The sequence below is a fragment of the Saimiri boliviensis genome, chromosome 7 (genome assembly GCF_048565385.1).
Source record: "Saimiri boliviensis isolate mSaiBol1 chromosome 7, mSaiBol1.pri, whole genome shotgun sequence".
NCBI classification, from domain to species: domain Eukaryota; kingdom Metazoa; phylum Chordata; class Mammalia; order Primates; family Cebidae; genus Saimiri; species Saimiri boliviensis.
This window is the reverse complement of record NC_133455.1, coordinates 21,892,507-21,908,011: the sequence shown is the minus strand read 5'-3', so window position 1 is coordinate 21,908,011 and position 15,505 is coordinate 21,892,507. Positions and strand designations below refer to the sequence as shown.

Below are 15,505 nucleotides of genomic sequence, written 5' to 3'. Positions count from 1 at the left end.
ATTTTTAGTAGAGACGGGGTTTCTCCATGTTGGCCAGGCTGTTCTCAAATTCCTGGCCTCAGGCGATATGCCCGCCTCAACCTCCCAAAGTACTGGGATTACAGGCGTGAGCTACCGTGCCTGGCCCTTTCCTATTTCTTTAAAACAAGAAGGGAGATGGGAAGTGATGGGTGTGAAGCGTCAGCGTCGATTCTAATGACGAGTCGAAGGGAGGGGAGGCCTTAAGTATCATTTTCTGTATATTTCTTTAGGTTTGAAGTATTTTATAAATACAACGTTTGATTTAAAAACTCCTCTCCATAATGCGTAATGAGGATTAAATGCAGCCATGATAATGACCACTGTCACTTACCAGACAGAGCACCAAGTGCTTTGTCCCATAATCCTCATGTCAGTCTCCATCGGACGGACTGTTTATCATTCCCATTTCACAGATGAGGAAATCCAGGGGCAGAGTATCGCAGTGATTTGCCCAAGGCCACCATCCAGTCAGTGGCAGTACTAGGATGAGCACCCCGGGATGCGGGCCATCAGGCTCCCTGCTCCCAGGGTCCCCAAATATGCCTACCTGTGAAAAGACTTCCATCCTTTTTTTACAGTGTTGTGGTGGGGGAGGGGGTTGTGTTTTGGTTTTTTTGTGTCGGAGTCTCACTCTGTCACCCAGGCTGGAGTGGTAAGCCACCGTGCCCAGCCTGTAGTACTATGTTTTAACTAACTTTTTTATTGTGGTAAAATTAACGTAACAGCTGGGCACGGTGGCTTACGCCTGTAATCCCAGCACTTTGGGAAGCCAAGGCGGGCAGATCACTTGAGCCCAGGAGTTTGAGACCAGCCTGGCCCAACATGGTGAAACCCTGTCTCTACTAAAAATAGAAAAATTAGCCAGACGTGCTGGTATGCCCATCTGTAATCCCAGCTACTCGGGAGGCGGAGGCAAGAGGATCACTGGAACCCAGGAAGCAGAGGTTGCAGTGAACTGATGGTGCCACTGCATTCTAGCCTGGGCGACAGAGTGAGACTGTCAAAGAAAAGGCTGAGCACAGTGGCTCAAGCCTGTAATCTCAACACTTTGGGAGGCCGAGGCGGATGAATCACCAGAGGTCAGCAGTTCAAAACCAACCTGGCCAACATGGTAAAACCCTATCTCTACTAAAAATACAAAAAATTGGCCGGGCGTGGTGGCTCACGCCTGATATCCAAGCACTTTGGAAGCCAAGGCGGGCAGATCACCTGAGGGCTGGAGTTCAAGACCAGCCTGATCAACATGGTGAAACCCCATTTTTATTTAAAAAAAAAAAAAGAAAGAAAAAAAGAAAAAATTATAGCAAAGTGTGACAATATGTACTCAAGGTGCTATTAGACTCCAGAGGTATACATACCTCAGAGAAGGGATACTTAAGACTGGGTCTTGAGGAATTCATAGGAGTTCAAAATTAGAAGGAAAGTCCTCAGGATGTTAAGACCAGCCTGAGCAATGACATAGGGCCTTAGAGAGGAGCCTAGATGTTTGTGAAGGGGAGTGAAAGGGATGCTGTAGCACCATTTTGCGGGGTGGGCAGGGACAAGGGATTTCAGAGCCTTAATCACCAAGACAAGGTGATAGATATTTCTCGTGCAAGGGGCAGTGGGGAGCCATTGATGATTCTGGAGCATGGGAGTAGTCTGATCTGAGTGATCTACTCGAAGAGAAAGAAGGAACCCATCCTGGGCTCGGGATGTCCCTTCTGGAATTAAAGCCTTTGCTCTCTTTTCTTCTAGCTGTCATACATTTTAATGGTTATTTTAACAAGTTCCCAGCAGGTGGCATTGGAACACCTCAAGGAAGAGGCATCTTTTTCTAATTTGCTGGGATTAGGTGTGGCCAGCACTGCAATTCCTAGACACCACACCATGCTTGCCACCCCATTAAGGGTACCTCCCTGGGCACGCCCCCACCTTTCCTGGTCTCTCAGTAGGCTCAGCTCACACTGGGACTCCCATGGATGCCTCTAATGCCCCAAGGGGTAGAAGAGGTGGGGGTGGTCCCTTGCCCCACATTGTCTCATGAAGTCCTCTCGATGGCCCCAAGTAGGCTCGGTGTGTATGTAATGCTACGTGTCTTATGGCCCCATTTAACAGATGCAAGGACTGAGGCTTGGCAAAGTCATCCCACCTGAGATCACAAGCCCCAGATATCTTCCAAATCGTTTTTCCAATATATATTCACACAAAATATCTTTTGAAAAATGAAAAATGGGCTAGACATGGTAGCTCAGCCCTGTAATCCCAGCATTTTGGGGGACTGAGGCAGGTGGATCACTTGAGGTCAGGACTTCTTTTTTTTGAGAGAGAGAGTTTTGCTTTGGCGCCAGGGGCCAGGCTGGAGTACAGTGTCACAATCTTGGCTCACTGCAATTTCCACCTCCTGGGTTCAAGCAATTGTCCTGCCTCAGCCTCCCAAGTAGCTGGGACTACAGGCGTGAGCCACCACGCCCAGCTAATTTTTGTATTTTTTAGTAGAGACAGGATTTCACCATGTTGGCCAGGATGGTCTCAATCTCTTGACCTTGTGATCTGCCCGCCTCAGCCTCCCAAAGTGCTGGGATTACAGGCGTGAGCCACCGCACCCGGCCGAGGTCAGGAATTCAAGACCAGCCTGGCCAATATAGTGAAACCCCATCTCTACTAAAAATACAAAAGCTGGGTGTAGTGGCCCATGCTTGTAATCCCAGCTACTGGGGAGGCTGAGGCAGGAGAGTCGAACCCAGGAGGCAGAGGTTGCAGTGAGCCAAGATCGTGGCATTGTACTCCAGCCTGAGTGACAGAGTGAGTGAGACTCCATCTAAAAAAAAAAAAAATGAAAAAAAAATGAAAAATGTAGTTTACAAGTCTACCTTTTTTTTTTTTTTTTTTTTTTTTTTTTTTTTTTTTTAGATGGAGTCTTGCTCTGTTGCCCAGGCTGGAATACAGTGGTGTGATCTCAGCTCACTGCAACCTCTGCCTCCCAGCTTCAAGCAATTCTCTGCTCAGCTGGGATTACAGACATGTGCCACCATGCCCAGCTAAGTTTTGTATTTTTTAGTAGAGACGTGGTTTTACCATTTGGCCAGGCTGGTCTCTAACTCCTGACCTTAGGTGATCTGTCCACCTCAGCCTCCCAAAGTGCTGAGATTACGGGGTCAGCCGCCTCGCCCAGCTGCAGCCTGGCTTTTTAAATGTGGCATTGCACTGCAGACATTTCACTACAGTTTCTTTCCCAGCTGCAGCCTGGCTTTTTAAATGTGGCATTGCACGGCAGACATTTCACTACAGCTTTTTCTTTGCCTCAGAGCAGCCTGCTGCAGGGAACCCCGTATTTTATTCAGCCAGTCTCCTGTGGTTGAACTTGCAGATCACTGCTGACGGCTTTAGTTGTTGCTGTTTATCTCACTTTTCATTTTGAGGTAACATCTAATTTTAAGGAATAATCGAAACGGTAGAACAGCAAACTCCCTGCACTGTACCCAGATTGAACAGTTACTAATTTTGCCACAATCATGCTCTTTCTCTGCCATGCGAGAAATTCATTGACATCTTGTCCCTTTTGCCCTAAATGCTTCAGCAAGTGCTTTTCAAGAATGAGAAATCTTACGGTGATAAAATACTGGTCTGTATCCTACCATCTAGATTGAGTCTTCTTCAATTGTCCCAGTAATATCCTTTATATGTTATATAAATTTTTAGATAAAATATATAATTCTTGGCCAGGTGCTGTGTGTGGCTCTCATCTGCAATTCCAGCACTTTGGGAGGCCGACGCAGGCAGATCACGAGATCAGGAGTTTGAGACCAGCCCGACCAACATGACGAAACCGCGTCTCTACTAAAAATACTAAGATTAGCTGGGTGTGGTGGCAGGTGCCTGTAGTCCCAGCTACTTGGGAGGCTGACGCAGGAGAATCGTTTGAACCCAGGAGGCAGACATTGCAGTGAACCAAAATTACACCATTGCACTCCAGCCTGGGTGACAGAGCAAGACTCTGTCTCAAAAAATATATATGTATAAAAATTAGCGGGTTATGGTGACGTGCACCTGTAATCCCAGGTACTTGGGAAGCTGGGGCACAAGAATCTCTTGAACCCAAGAGATAGAGGTTGCAGTGAGCCGAGATCATACCACTGCAGTCCAGCCTACATGACAGAGCAACTCTGTCTCAATAAAAAAAAAAAAAGTAGGCCGGGCACGGTGGCTCAAGCCTGTAATCCCAGCCCTTTGGGAGGCCGAGGCGGGTGGATCACGAGGTCAAGAGATCAAGACCATCCTGGTCAACATGGTGAAACCCCGTCTCTACTAAAAATACAAAAAAAATTAGCTGGGCATGGTGGCGTGTGCCTGTAATCCCAGCTACTCAGGAGGCTGAGGCAGGAGAATTGCCTGAACCCAGGAGGCGGAGGTTGCAGTGAGCCAAGATCGTGCCATTGCACTCCAGCCTGGGTAACGAGCGAAACTCTGTCAAAAAAAAAAAAAAAGTAGCCGGGCATGGTGACACACACCTGTAGTCCCAGCTACTTGAGAGACTGAGGTGGGAGGATCACTTGAGCCTAGGAGGTTGAGGTTGCAGTGAGTTCTGATCAAGCCACTGCACTCCAGCCTGGGCGACCCGGTCTCAAAACAAATTAATTAATTAATTAAAATAAATAAATTTATTTTCCCTGTCCAGGATGAGATTCAGGATTGCTTGTGTTTAGTTTTCTTGTTTTGATTTGGACTGTTGCCCTTTCTGAAGAGTAGAGGCTGTGATCTCATAGATGCTCTGAGTTTGGGTTGCCCGATGCTCCCTCGTAATCAGATTCAGGCTGTGTACTTGGGGCTGGGGATATCACAGGAGTGATGCTATGTCCTTCTTCAGGGCGTCCTCTCAGGAGACCCACGTTGCTGGCTTCTCCTGTGATTGGTGATAGTAACTTGGATCATTGGTTAAGGATGGTGTCCACCAGCACCTGTAATCTCAACTACTCAGGAAGCTGAGGCAGGAGAATTGCTTGAACCCGGGAGGCAGAGGTTGCAGTGGGCTGAGATTGCATCACTGCGCTCCACCCTGGGTGACAGAGAGAGGGTCCAACCAGGTCCCTCTACTGTGAAGTGGCTATTTTTCCCTTTGCAATTATTAAGCATCGTGTGGGGAGATACTTGGAGACTTTGTAAATATCCTAGTCCTCATCAAACTTTCATCCACTGGTTTTAGCATCCAGAGGTCCCTACCTGAGCAATTATTACTACAGTGGTTGCAAAATGAGTGGTTGGCAACTCATGGCTGTAAGAAGGAAGGCTGCTGAAACTGGATGTGTCCGCGCCAGATTATGGTAACCGCTTTCTCTTTCTCTGTGGCCCACAGCCAGTCCCACAGCACCATCCCCACCCCCCAGCCCTACAGAGCCTGAGAAGAGCTCCCAGGAGCCGCTGAGCCTATCCCTGGAGAGCAGCAAGGAGAACCAGCAGCCAGAGGGCCGCTCCAGCTCCTCGCTGAGCGGGAAGATGTACTCAGGCAGCCAGGCCCCAGGGGGCATCCAGGAGATCGTGGCCATGTCCCCCGAGCTGGACACCTACTCCATCACCAAGAGGGTGAAGGAGGTCCTCACAGACAACAATCTAGGTACGGAGCCGGTGGGAATCGGAGAAGCTGCCTCCCACCTGTGTTGCCTCCTACTTACCTTGAAAAAGTGTCTGGAGCTGGGACCCAGTGACTCATACCTGTAATTCCAGGACTTTGGGAGGCCAGAAAGGGAGGACCGCTTGAGAGCAGGAGTTTGAGGCCAGCCTGAGCAACAAAGCAAGATCCCATCTCCAAAAAAGCTTTGGAAAATTAGCTGCAAACTCCATGCATACAAACTTCACATGTTGGTACACACCCGTGGTCCTAGTAACTCAGGAGCCTGAGGCAGGAGGATAACGTAAGCCCAGGAGTTCAAGGCTGCAGTGAGCTGTGATCATGCCACTGCACTCCAGCCTGGACAACAGAGCAAGACCTTGTCTCTAAAAACAAACAAACGAAAAAATTAATTAATGGCTGGGCATGGTGGCTCACACCTATAGTCCCAGCACTTTGGGAGGCCTAGGCGGGCGGATCACCTGAGGTCAGGAGTTTGAGACCAGCCTGGCCAACAGGGTGAAACCCTGTACTAAAAATACGTCTGTACTAGAAATACAAAAAAATTAACAGGGCACAGTGGAGCACGCCTGTAGTCCCAGCTACTTGGGAGGTTGAGGTGGGTGAATCACTTGAACCTGGGAGGCAGAGGTTGTAGTGAGCTGAGATCACAGCACTGCATTCCAGCCTGGGCAGCAGAGCAAGACCCCATCTCAAAAAAAAAATCAGTCAATAAAATTAAAAATAGGCCAGGTACAGTGGCTCACCCCTGTAATCCTAACACTTTGGGAGGCCAAAGCAAGCAGATCACCTGAGGTCAGGAGTTCAAGACCAGCCTAGCCAACATGGTGAAACTAAAAATACCAAAATTAGCCAGTGCATGGTGTCACACACTTGTAATCCCAGCTACTCGGGAGGCTGAGGCAGGAGTATCGTTTGAACCTAAGAGGCAGAGATTACAGTGAGCCGAGATCGCACCACTGCACTCCAGCCTGGGCAACAGAGTGAGACTCTGTCTCCAAAAAATAAAAATAAAAATTAAAATTAAAAACCTCCTAAAATTAGCTGTAAACTCTATGCATACAAACTTCACACATGGTGGTGAATGCCTGTAGTCCTCAGGAGGCTGGGGCAGGAGGACTGCATGAGCCCAGGAGTTGAAGGCTGCAGTGAGCAATGATCATGCCACTGCACTCCAGCCTGGGCAACAGAGTGAGACCTTGTCTCTAAAAAGTTAAGTTAAAAAAAAAAAAAAAGACAAAAGTGCCCACGGTGAGATCCCAGGGCACTGGAGCCAGCCCCAGGGCATCCAGGACTCTGTGTGAGGCATCTGCTCTGACCTGGGTCTAGAATGGGACAAAGGGAGGTGAATGCAGGTCTGAGAGGACCTGCAAGTCTCAGCCGACGGCTTCAAAAACTTCCTTCCAGGAAGACGTGAACTCCCAGCACTGCAGAACTCCAGCTCAGTCCTCACCCAGGGCCGAGCTCCTTGCCCTCTTGGAGCACAGGGGAGAAATCTCTTCTAGGACTCCTTCCCTTTTTGGGACACAAAATTCTCCGAGTCTTAGATCCAGGTGATGCCCCCCTCCCAGAGGGATGCATGCAAACCTCAAATTTTTCACTACAAAGTTTATGATAAAAGTAAGACATAATCATTGTTTTAAAATATACCGGGCCAGGCATGGTGGCTCGCACCTGTAATCCCAGCACTTCAGGAGGCCGAAGCAGGCAACTCACGAGGTCAGGAACTTGAGACCAGCTTGGCCAACATGGTGAAACCCCATCTCTACTAAAAATACAAAAAATTAGCTGGGCATAGTGACAAGCACCTGTAATCCCAGCTACTCGGGAGGCTGATTCAGGAGAATGGCTTGAACCTGGGAGACAGAGGTTGCAGTGACCCGAGATTGCACCACTGTACTCCAGCCCAGGCGACACAGTGAGACTCCTTCTCAGAACACACACACACACACACACACACACACCCCAAACAGTACAGGGAAAAAAATAAGAAGTTACTAAAAAAATAAAATAAAATAAATCCCTCCCCACTGGCCTCTCAGTCACACTCCAGAGTTTTTTTTTTATGTGTATTTTTTTTTTTTTTTGAGACGGAGTTTCGCTCTTGTTACCCAGGCTGGAGCGCAATGGCGCGATCTCGGCTCACCGCAACCTCCGCCTCCTGGGTTCAGGCAATTCTCCTGCCTCAGCCTCCGGAGTAGCTGGGATTACAGGCACGCACCACCATGCCCAGCTAATTTTTTGCACCTTTAGTAGAGACGGGGTTTCACCATGTTGACCAGTATGGTCTCGATCTCTTGACCTCGTGATCCACCCGCCTCGGCCTCCCAAAGTGCTGGGATTACAGGCTTGAGCCACCGCGCCCGGCTTTTATGTGTATTTTTAAAATATGGAGTCTCACTCTGTCTCCCAGGCCCCAGGCTGGAGTGCAGTGGTGAGATCTCGGCTCACTGCAACCACCGCTCCCAGATTCAAGTGATTCTCCTGTCTCAGCCACCCTAATAGCTAGCATTATAGTTGTGTTCCACCATTCCTGGATAATTTCTGTATTTTTAGTAGAGACAGGGTTTCACCATGCTGGCCAGGCCGGTCTCGAGCTCTTGACCTCAAGTGATCCTCCTGCCTCAGCCTCCCAAAGTACAAGGGTTACAGATGTGATCACTTAATTTTCTCTCTTTTTTTTTTCCAGATAGATGAAATGATACACATACTGTCTTGCAACTTGCTTTTGAAAAATGAACACTAGGCTGGGTGAGGTGGCTAACACCTGTAATCCCAGCACTTTGGGAGGCTGAGCTGGGAGGATTGCTGAAGGTCATGAGTTCCAGACCAGCCTGAACAATATGGCAAAATCTCATCTCTACAATAAAATACAAAAATTAGCTGGACATGGTGTGCATGCCTATAGTCCCAGCCACTCAGGGGGTGAGGCAAGAGGAGGGCCTGAGCCCAGGAGACGGAGGTTGCGAGGAGCCAAGATTAACCACTTCAGTCCAGCCCGGGCAACAGAGCCAAACCTTGTCCCCCAAAAATAAAATATAAAAAATGCAAAAATTAGCTGGGTGTGGTGGCTCAGTCCTGTGCACCCAGCTACTTGGGAGGCTGAGGTGGGAGGATCACCTGAACCTGGGAGGCAGAGGTTATAGTGAGCTGAGATCACACCACTGCACTCCAGCCTGGGTGATAGAGTGAGACCCTGTGTCCAAAAAAGAAAAAGAGAAAAGAAAAATGAACACTATTTTGTGGACACCTTTCCACAAAATAGTTAGAATAATTCTATCACCCGCATTCTTTTTCACCATTACAAAGTGTTTCAGGCCATGGATGCACCACATTTTTTACCCAACTGACGGTCATTTTGGCTTTTTCCACTTTCCTGCTGCTTCTAAAAATCAGGCTGTGTGCATCCGTGTGACCCTGGGCAGGTGCAGCTATCCCAGGCAGTGGGACTGCTGGCTCCGAAGCTGTGCACATTTAAAACTGGAATGGAATCTGACAAATTATCCTCCAGCACAGTGATACAAATTTGTATGCATGATGTTGGCAGACAATTTCAGGGATCTCCTAGGAGTAAAGAACCTCTTAAGTTAAAAAAAAAAGCACTTTCGGCCCGGGCACGTGGCTCAGACCTGTAATCACAGCACTTTGGGAGGCCAAGGTAGATGGATCACCTGAGGCCAGAAGTTCAAAACCAGCCTGGCCAACATGGGAAACCCCATCTCTACTAAAAATACAAAAATTAGCCAGGCATGGTGACACGTGCCTGTAATCCCAGCTACTTGGAAGGCTGAAGCAGGAGAATTGCTTAAACCTGGGAGGCGGAAGCTGCAGTGAGCCAAGATCATGCTGCTACGCTCCAGCCTGGGTGACAGAGCGAGACTCTGTCTGAAAAAAAAAAAAGCCCTTTTGTTGGCTGCTGCCTCATCCTGCCCCCCAAATCTCTTTTACAGACAGACCCCCTTCAGCTTCCTATCCGGTGCGGGTCTTCCACCGTCTCTCGCCCTCCCTTCTGAGTTAGTGGAGACAGCCTTGAGGTTCTCTCCTGTGTCTCTGCCTGTTCCTTGTCTCTCCTGGGAGCAGGCTTCTCTGCCCAGCCTGGGATAACAGGTTGCCCCCCTCTTCTATCCCCAGGGCAGCGGCTGTTCGGGGAAAGCATCCTGGGTCTGACACAAGGCTCTGTGTCCGACCTGCTGTCCCGGCCCAAACCCTGGCACAAGCTGAGCCTGAAGGGGCGAGAGCCCTTTGTCCGCATGCAGCTGTGGCTCAATGACCCCCATAACGTGGAGAAGCTGAGGGACATGAAGAAGCTGGAGAAGAAAGGTAAGACTTGGGCAGGGGATGGACCCCAGCACTGGGTCTCAGATTTTCCCTAGAACCATATCTAGTTGTAACCCCGGTAAATCCAGGGCACCCATGGTCCAGTTTCAGCCTGGTAGGGGATTACATGAAATAGCAACCTTGAAAAACAATGTAACAATGTCACTGAAAGCAGTGAACATATATACAGCCAGGGGCGTGGGTAGTCCCAGCTACGTGGGACGCCAAAGCAGGAGGACAGTTCAAGGCTGCAGTGTGCTATGATCAAAGCCGTGAATAGCCACTGCGCTCCAGCTTGAGCACTGCAGTAAGACCCCAGCTCCAATTTTTTTTAATTTGTAAATGTTTACTACCTCTCCCATGAAAATCCAATACTCTGCCAGGTGCGGTGGCTCATGCCTGTAAGCGCAGCACTTTGGGAGGCCAAGGCGGGCAGATCACCTGAGGTGGGGCGTTTGAGACCAGCCTGGCCAATATGGTGAAACCCTGTCTCTACTAAAAATATAAAAATTAGCCAGGCATGGTGGCACACGCCTGTAACCCCAGCTACTCAGGAAGCTGAGGCAGGAGAATTGCTTGAACCCAGGAGGCGGAGGTTGCAGTGAGCCAAGATCGCGCCACTGCACTCCAGCCTGGGTAACAAAGCAAGACTCCGTGTCAAAAATAAATAAATAAAGAAAAAGAAAAAGAAAAGGAAATCTAACACCCCATCTCTCTTGGTGTCCTTTACACCTCGATAGCTACCCCAAAGTCTACGGCCAGCCCCCACTGCCTATTTCCCAAAGCTCTGTACCTCCCTTCCTCCTCTGCCTCAGCTCCCTATTTTGCAGATCAGCGTTTGTCCCATTACCCAGATTCTACACAACAAAGGACAGGACCAGCAAACAGGAACCCTCTCTGGCAGGGTTGGGCAAGGAGATTGCAACTACTCACACTGTCTGACATTATATCCTGATAAGATAAGCGGCCAAACCACCCTGAATGTGGGATCTCCTCTGATTTCAGGTCATCTAGTATTTGGATGGAAGATAAGCTTCCACTGAGCTAGTCTCATGCTGTGCATAAAAGATTCCTCTGTATTTCCAAGGCTCAAAGTCCATTGGAAGATAAGATAGGAGCAGTTGAAGTTGCCACCCAGGGCATGAGGGCCAGTCATGTGATGACCCAGGGACACCCAGGCTGTGGGGAGCACCTAGCGCAGGGCTAGGGCTGGGCCATCATCATCAGATAATGCTACAGTTGAGAACTTGACCCTCTACCTACTTGCTGTGTGATCTCCAGATAGTTACTTCCCCTCTCTGTGCTTCCTTCTTCTTCTGAAAATAAGAGAGCTGGCTGGATGCAGTAGCTTACACCTGTAATCCCAACACTTTGGGAAGCTGAGGCTGATGGATCACTTGAGGCCAGGAGTTCAAGAGCAGCCTGGTCAACATGGTGAAACCCCATCTGTACTAAAAATACAAAAATTAGCTGGGCATGGTGATACATGCCTATAACCCCAGCTACCTGGGAGGCTGAGGCAGGAGAATCACTTGAACCCGGGAGGCGTAGGTTGCAGTGAGCCGAGAGGATGGCGCCACTGTGCTCCAGCCTGGGTGACAGAGCAAGACTCTGCTTTAAAAAAAAGAGCATGTTCAGAGCCACAAAGCATTCCTGTGAGGATTAAGTTAGACCCTCATACGTTACTTCTTTCATTCTGAAGTGGGCTTTTTTCTCCCCAACATCTTCATGATTTGGGGTCAAGATGCACCATGCAGTCAATGGGTCATTTAAATTAGTGTCCCCACCTACCGCCCACCAAAGGCTGTTCAGAAATTCAGTGATGGGACATTGGAAGGCCAAGGTGGGAGGATCACTTGAGGCCAAGAGTTCAAGACCAGCCTGGGCAACAGAGTGAGACCCTCCCTTGGCAAAACAATTTTTTAAATAAGCCAGGCACGGTGGTGTGCACCCGTAGTCCCACCTACTCAGGAGGCTGAGGCAGGAGCATCACTTGAGCCCAGGAGTTCAAGGTTGCAGTGACTTGTGATTGTGCCACTGCACTCCAGCCTAGGTGACAGAGAGACCCCATCTCTAAAGATTTAAAAATTAGCCAGGGATGGTGGTTCCTACCTGTAATCCTAGCTACTGGGGAGGCTGAAGCAGGAGGATTGCCTGAGCCTAGCTGGTCAAGGCTACAGTTAGCTGACTGTGCCCCTGTTCTCAAGCCTGGGTGACAGAGAGAGACCCTGTCTCTAAAAAACCAGAGAGAGTACCATAGAGCACCCTGTTTCAAGTGCTTCCTATGTGCAAGGAACGCTCCTAGGTCTTCGCTTCTGCCAGGGCTCCCAGGCTGCTGACGTCGGGCTAGCATCTTGTGGCCTGGGGGTGGGTGTTGGGAGATGCAGAAGGGGAGTGAGGAGGGAGAAAGGCTTGGGGGCAGGCCCCTAAGTTTAGGGCATGACAGGCTCCAAGTGGGGCTGACCAATGTACTCCCACCACGCGACTCCTGCTAGCTGAGAACTGATGGGGTGGGGACACCACCTCTCAGCCTTCCATCTCTCCCTGGCCCTAGCCTACCTGAAACGCCGTTATGGCCTCATCAGCACCGGCTCAGACAGCGAGTCCCCAGCCACCCGCTCCGAGTGCCCCAGCCCCTGCCTGCAGCCCCAGGACCTGAGCCTCCTGCAGATCAAGAAGCCCCGGGTGGTGCTGGCACCCGAGGAGAAGGAGGCGCTGCGGAAGGCCTATCAGCTGGAACCCTACCCCTCACAGCAGACCATCGAGCTCCTCTCCTTCCAGCTCAACCTCAAGACCAACACCGTCATCAACTGGTTCCACAACTACAGGTGGGACTATCGGAGCGTGCCCTTGGGGGTGGGCAGCAGAGCCCCAGTGGAACCCCTTCCCCCTCCCAGGGCCTGGAGGGAGCCCTGCACAGCCTCTGGGAGATGGGAGACGCCGTCACATAGGCACTTAGATACAGGTCACAGGGCCAGGTGCAGTGGTTCATGCCTATAATCCCAGCACTTTGGGAGGCCAATGCGGGAGAATTGCTTGAGCCCAGGAGCTCGAGACCAGCCTCGACAACATAGGGAGACCTTGGCGCTACACAAATATACAGAAATTAGTTGGGTATGGTGGCATATACCCGTAGTCCCAACTACTTAGGAGGCTGAAGTGAGAGGATCACTTAGGCCCAGGAGGCGGAGGCTGCAGTGAATTACCGTCACACCACTACACTCCAGCTTGGGTGACAGAGCAAGATCCTGTCTCAAAAAACAAAAAAAAGGATGCAAAGGTGGGCAGATCACCTGAAGTCAGGAGTTTGAGACCAACCTGGCCAACATGGTGAAACTCTGTCTCTATTAAAAATACAAAAATTAGCCAGGTGTGGTGGTGCACACCTGTAATTCCAGCTACCCGGGAGGCTGAGGTAGGAAAATCACTTGAACCCAGGAGGCGGAGGTCGCAGTGAACCAAGGTCATGCCACTGGGCGAGAGTGAGCCTCCATCTCAAAAAAAAAAAAAACAAAAAAAAAAAACACAGGCAAACATGGAAGAAATCCCAGCTCTGTCACTTTCAGCTGTGGTGCCATCTTCACATCCCTGCGCCTCAGTCTTCTAACCTGCAAAATGGGGAGGACAGTAGCAGGATCTACTTCATAGAATTGCACAGAGGATTTGATAGCCTAACATAATTACATTAAGTACCCATCATGTAGGCCGGGCACGGTGGCTCCCCCCTGTAATCCCAGCACTTTGGGAGGCTGAGGCGGGTGGATTACCTGAAGTCAGGAGTTTGAGATCAGCTTGGGAAACATGATGAAACCCGGTCTCTACTAAAAATATAAAAATTAGCCAGGCATGGTAGTATATGCCTGTAGTCCCAACTACTTGTGGGGCTGAGGCAGGAGAATCACTTGAACCTGAGAGGCGGCGGTTGCAGTGAGCTGAGGTTGTGCCAGTATACTCCAGCCTGGGCAACAGAATGAGGCTGTCTCAAAAAAAAAAAAAAAAAAAAAATACCCAGCACATAGTATGTGGTACCTATCGATGTGATTATTATCATTATTTTTTTTATTACTTCACCCTGTTGGCCTTGCATCTGACTCAAAGAAGGGACAGGGAAGGGTATTTGGGGGTATTTATTGAGCCTCAGTCTGGATTCCTGATTTGGGGCTCCCAGCCTCTCCCACCCCTGAAACCAAAAAAAAAAAAAAAAAAAAAAAACCCTGCTGTCCTCTTCAGGCCCCACCACCTCAGGGAGTGGGTGATTCCTACTTCAATGGCTGCTTCTTTCTATAGCTCTTCCCACTCTTGACTCTGGACTTACAAGTCATCGGCCTGCAGAGGCTGAGTTTCCTAGGAGTTTAGTCTCAGGGCTAGCTCTGAGGGGACCCTGTAAAAAATGTTTGACAGGGGCATTTCACGGACCATCTCTGAGAAACACCCCACCCCTGCCCCCGCCAAGCTTCCTAAATATGAAGTCTCTGATGCCCACATGGTACCAGAGAAGAAAATCCACTCATCCATTCCAGGGGGAGAGAATGTCTCTTGATCCCCAAGGGAGAGCTAGGAAAGAGAAGACCGGTGAGAGGAGCAACGCAGCATCTCGTCTCTCCCAGGCACACACCTGATTTCAAGCCCCACCTCTGCTGTGTGGCCTTGGGCAAGTCATTTTACTTCTCCAAGTCTCACCCTTATTTTACAGATGAGGAACCTAATACCTATCCCCCAATGATTGATTATGGATCAAATGAAATAACTCTGGGTATAAATGCATTATAAAATACGGTTTTGGCTGGGTGCAGTGGCTCACACCTATAATCACAGCACTTTGGGAGGCTGAGGCAGGCGATCACCTGACGTCAGGAACTCCAGACAAGCCTGGCCAAAATGATAAAACCCTGTCTCTACTGAAAATACAAAAGTTAGCCAGGTGTGGTGGCAGGCACCTATAATTCCAGCTATTCAGGAGGCTGAGGCAGGAGAATCACTTAAACCCAGGATGTGGAGCTTGCAGTGAGCCAAGATCATGCCACTGCACTCCAGCCTAGGTGACAGAATGAGACTCTATCTCAAAAAAACAAATAAGTAAAATAAAATAAAATATGGTTTATCATCTGGCTCAGACCAGAGCTTCCCAAATAGCAAATGACATAGGTCTTTAAAGCCTTTTCATTTGCTTCCATCCCTGCGGGATATGGGGACATCTTCTCCTCTCATTCCCCACAGGAACTGAGCACCCCATTATTATCCAACATATTCATTCAATAAACGTTTCTAATGTATGCGCAGTGAACTAATCCCTGCCCTTAAGGACCTTACAGTCATAAAGCAGAGCATTTCACTGTAATCTAATAAGTGCTGTGAAACAGAAAGGAGCAAGGGGCCAAGGAAAAAGGGAATTTTGCCTGGGGAGGACTTTACAGAAGTGCTATTTGAGATGGGTTTTGAGGGATGAATAGGAGTTTGCACAAAGGAGAAGAGAGAATTCTCCTCTCAAAATAAATAACTCTCCAAGGGTTGTAATTACAAAAGAACACATTATTTCATTTGGTAAATGTTTACTGAACATCT

The 15,505-nt window shown here is 49.2% G+C and overlaps 1 protein-coding gene across 7 annotated transcripts in view; it reads left to right on the top strand.

Moving 5' to 3' along the window:
* Positions 1-15,505, top strand: part of CUX2 (cut like homeobox 2) — a 314,909-nt gene that overhangs the window by 293,647 nt on the left and 5,757 nt on the right. For all 7 annotated transcript variants that reach the window (XM_039472472.2, XM_039472474.2, XM_074402234.1 and 4 more), the window contains 3 exons: positions 5,354-5,611; positions 9,758-9,946; positions 12,498-12,771. In XM_039472472.2, the coding sequence (XP_039328406.2) occupies positions 5,354-5,611; positions 9,758-9,946; positions 12,498-12,771 (721 nt within the window). The remainder of the gene's footprint in view (positions 1-5,353; positions 5,612-9,757; positions 9,947-12,497; positions 12,772-15,505) is intronic.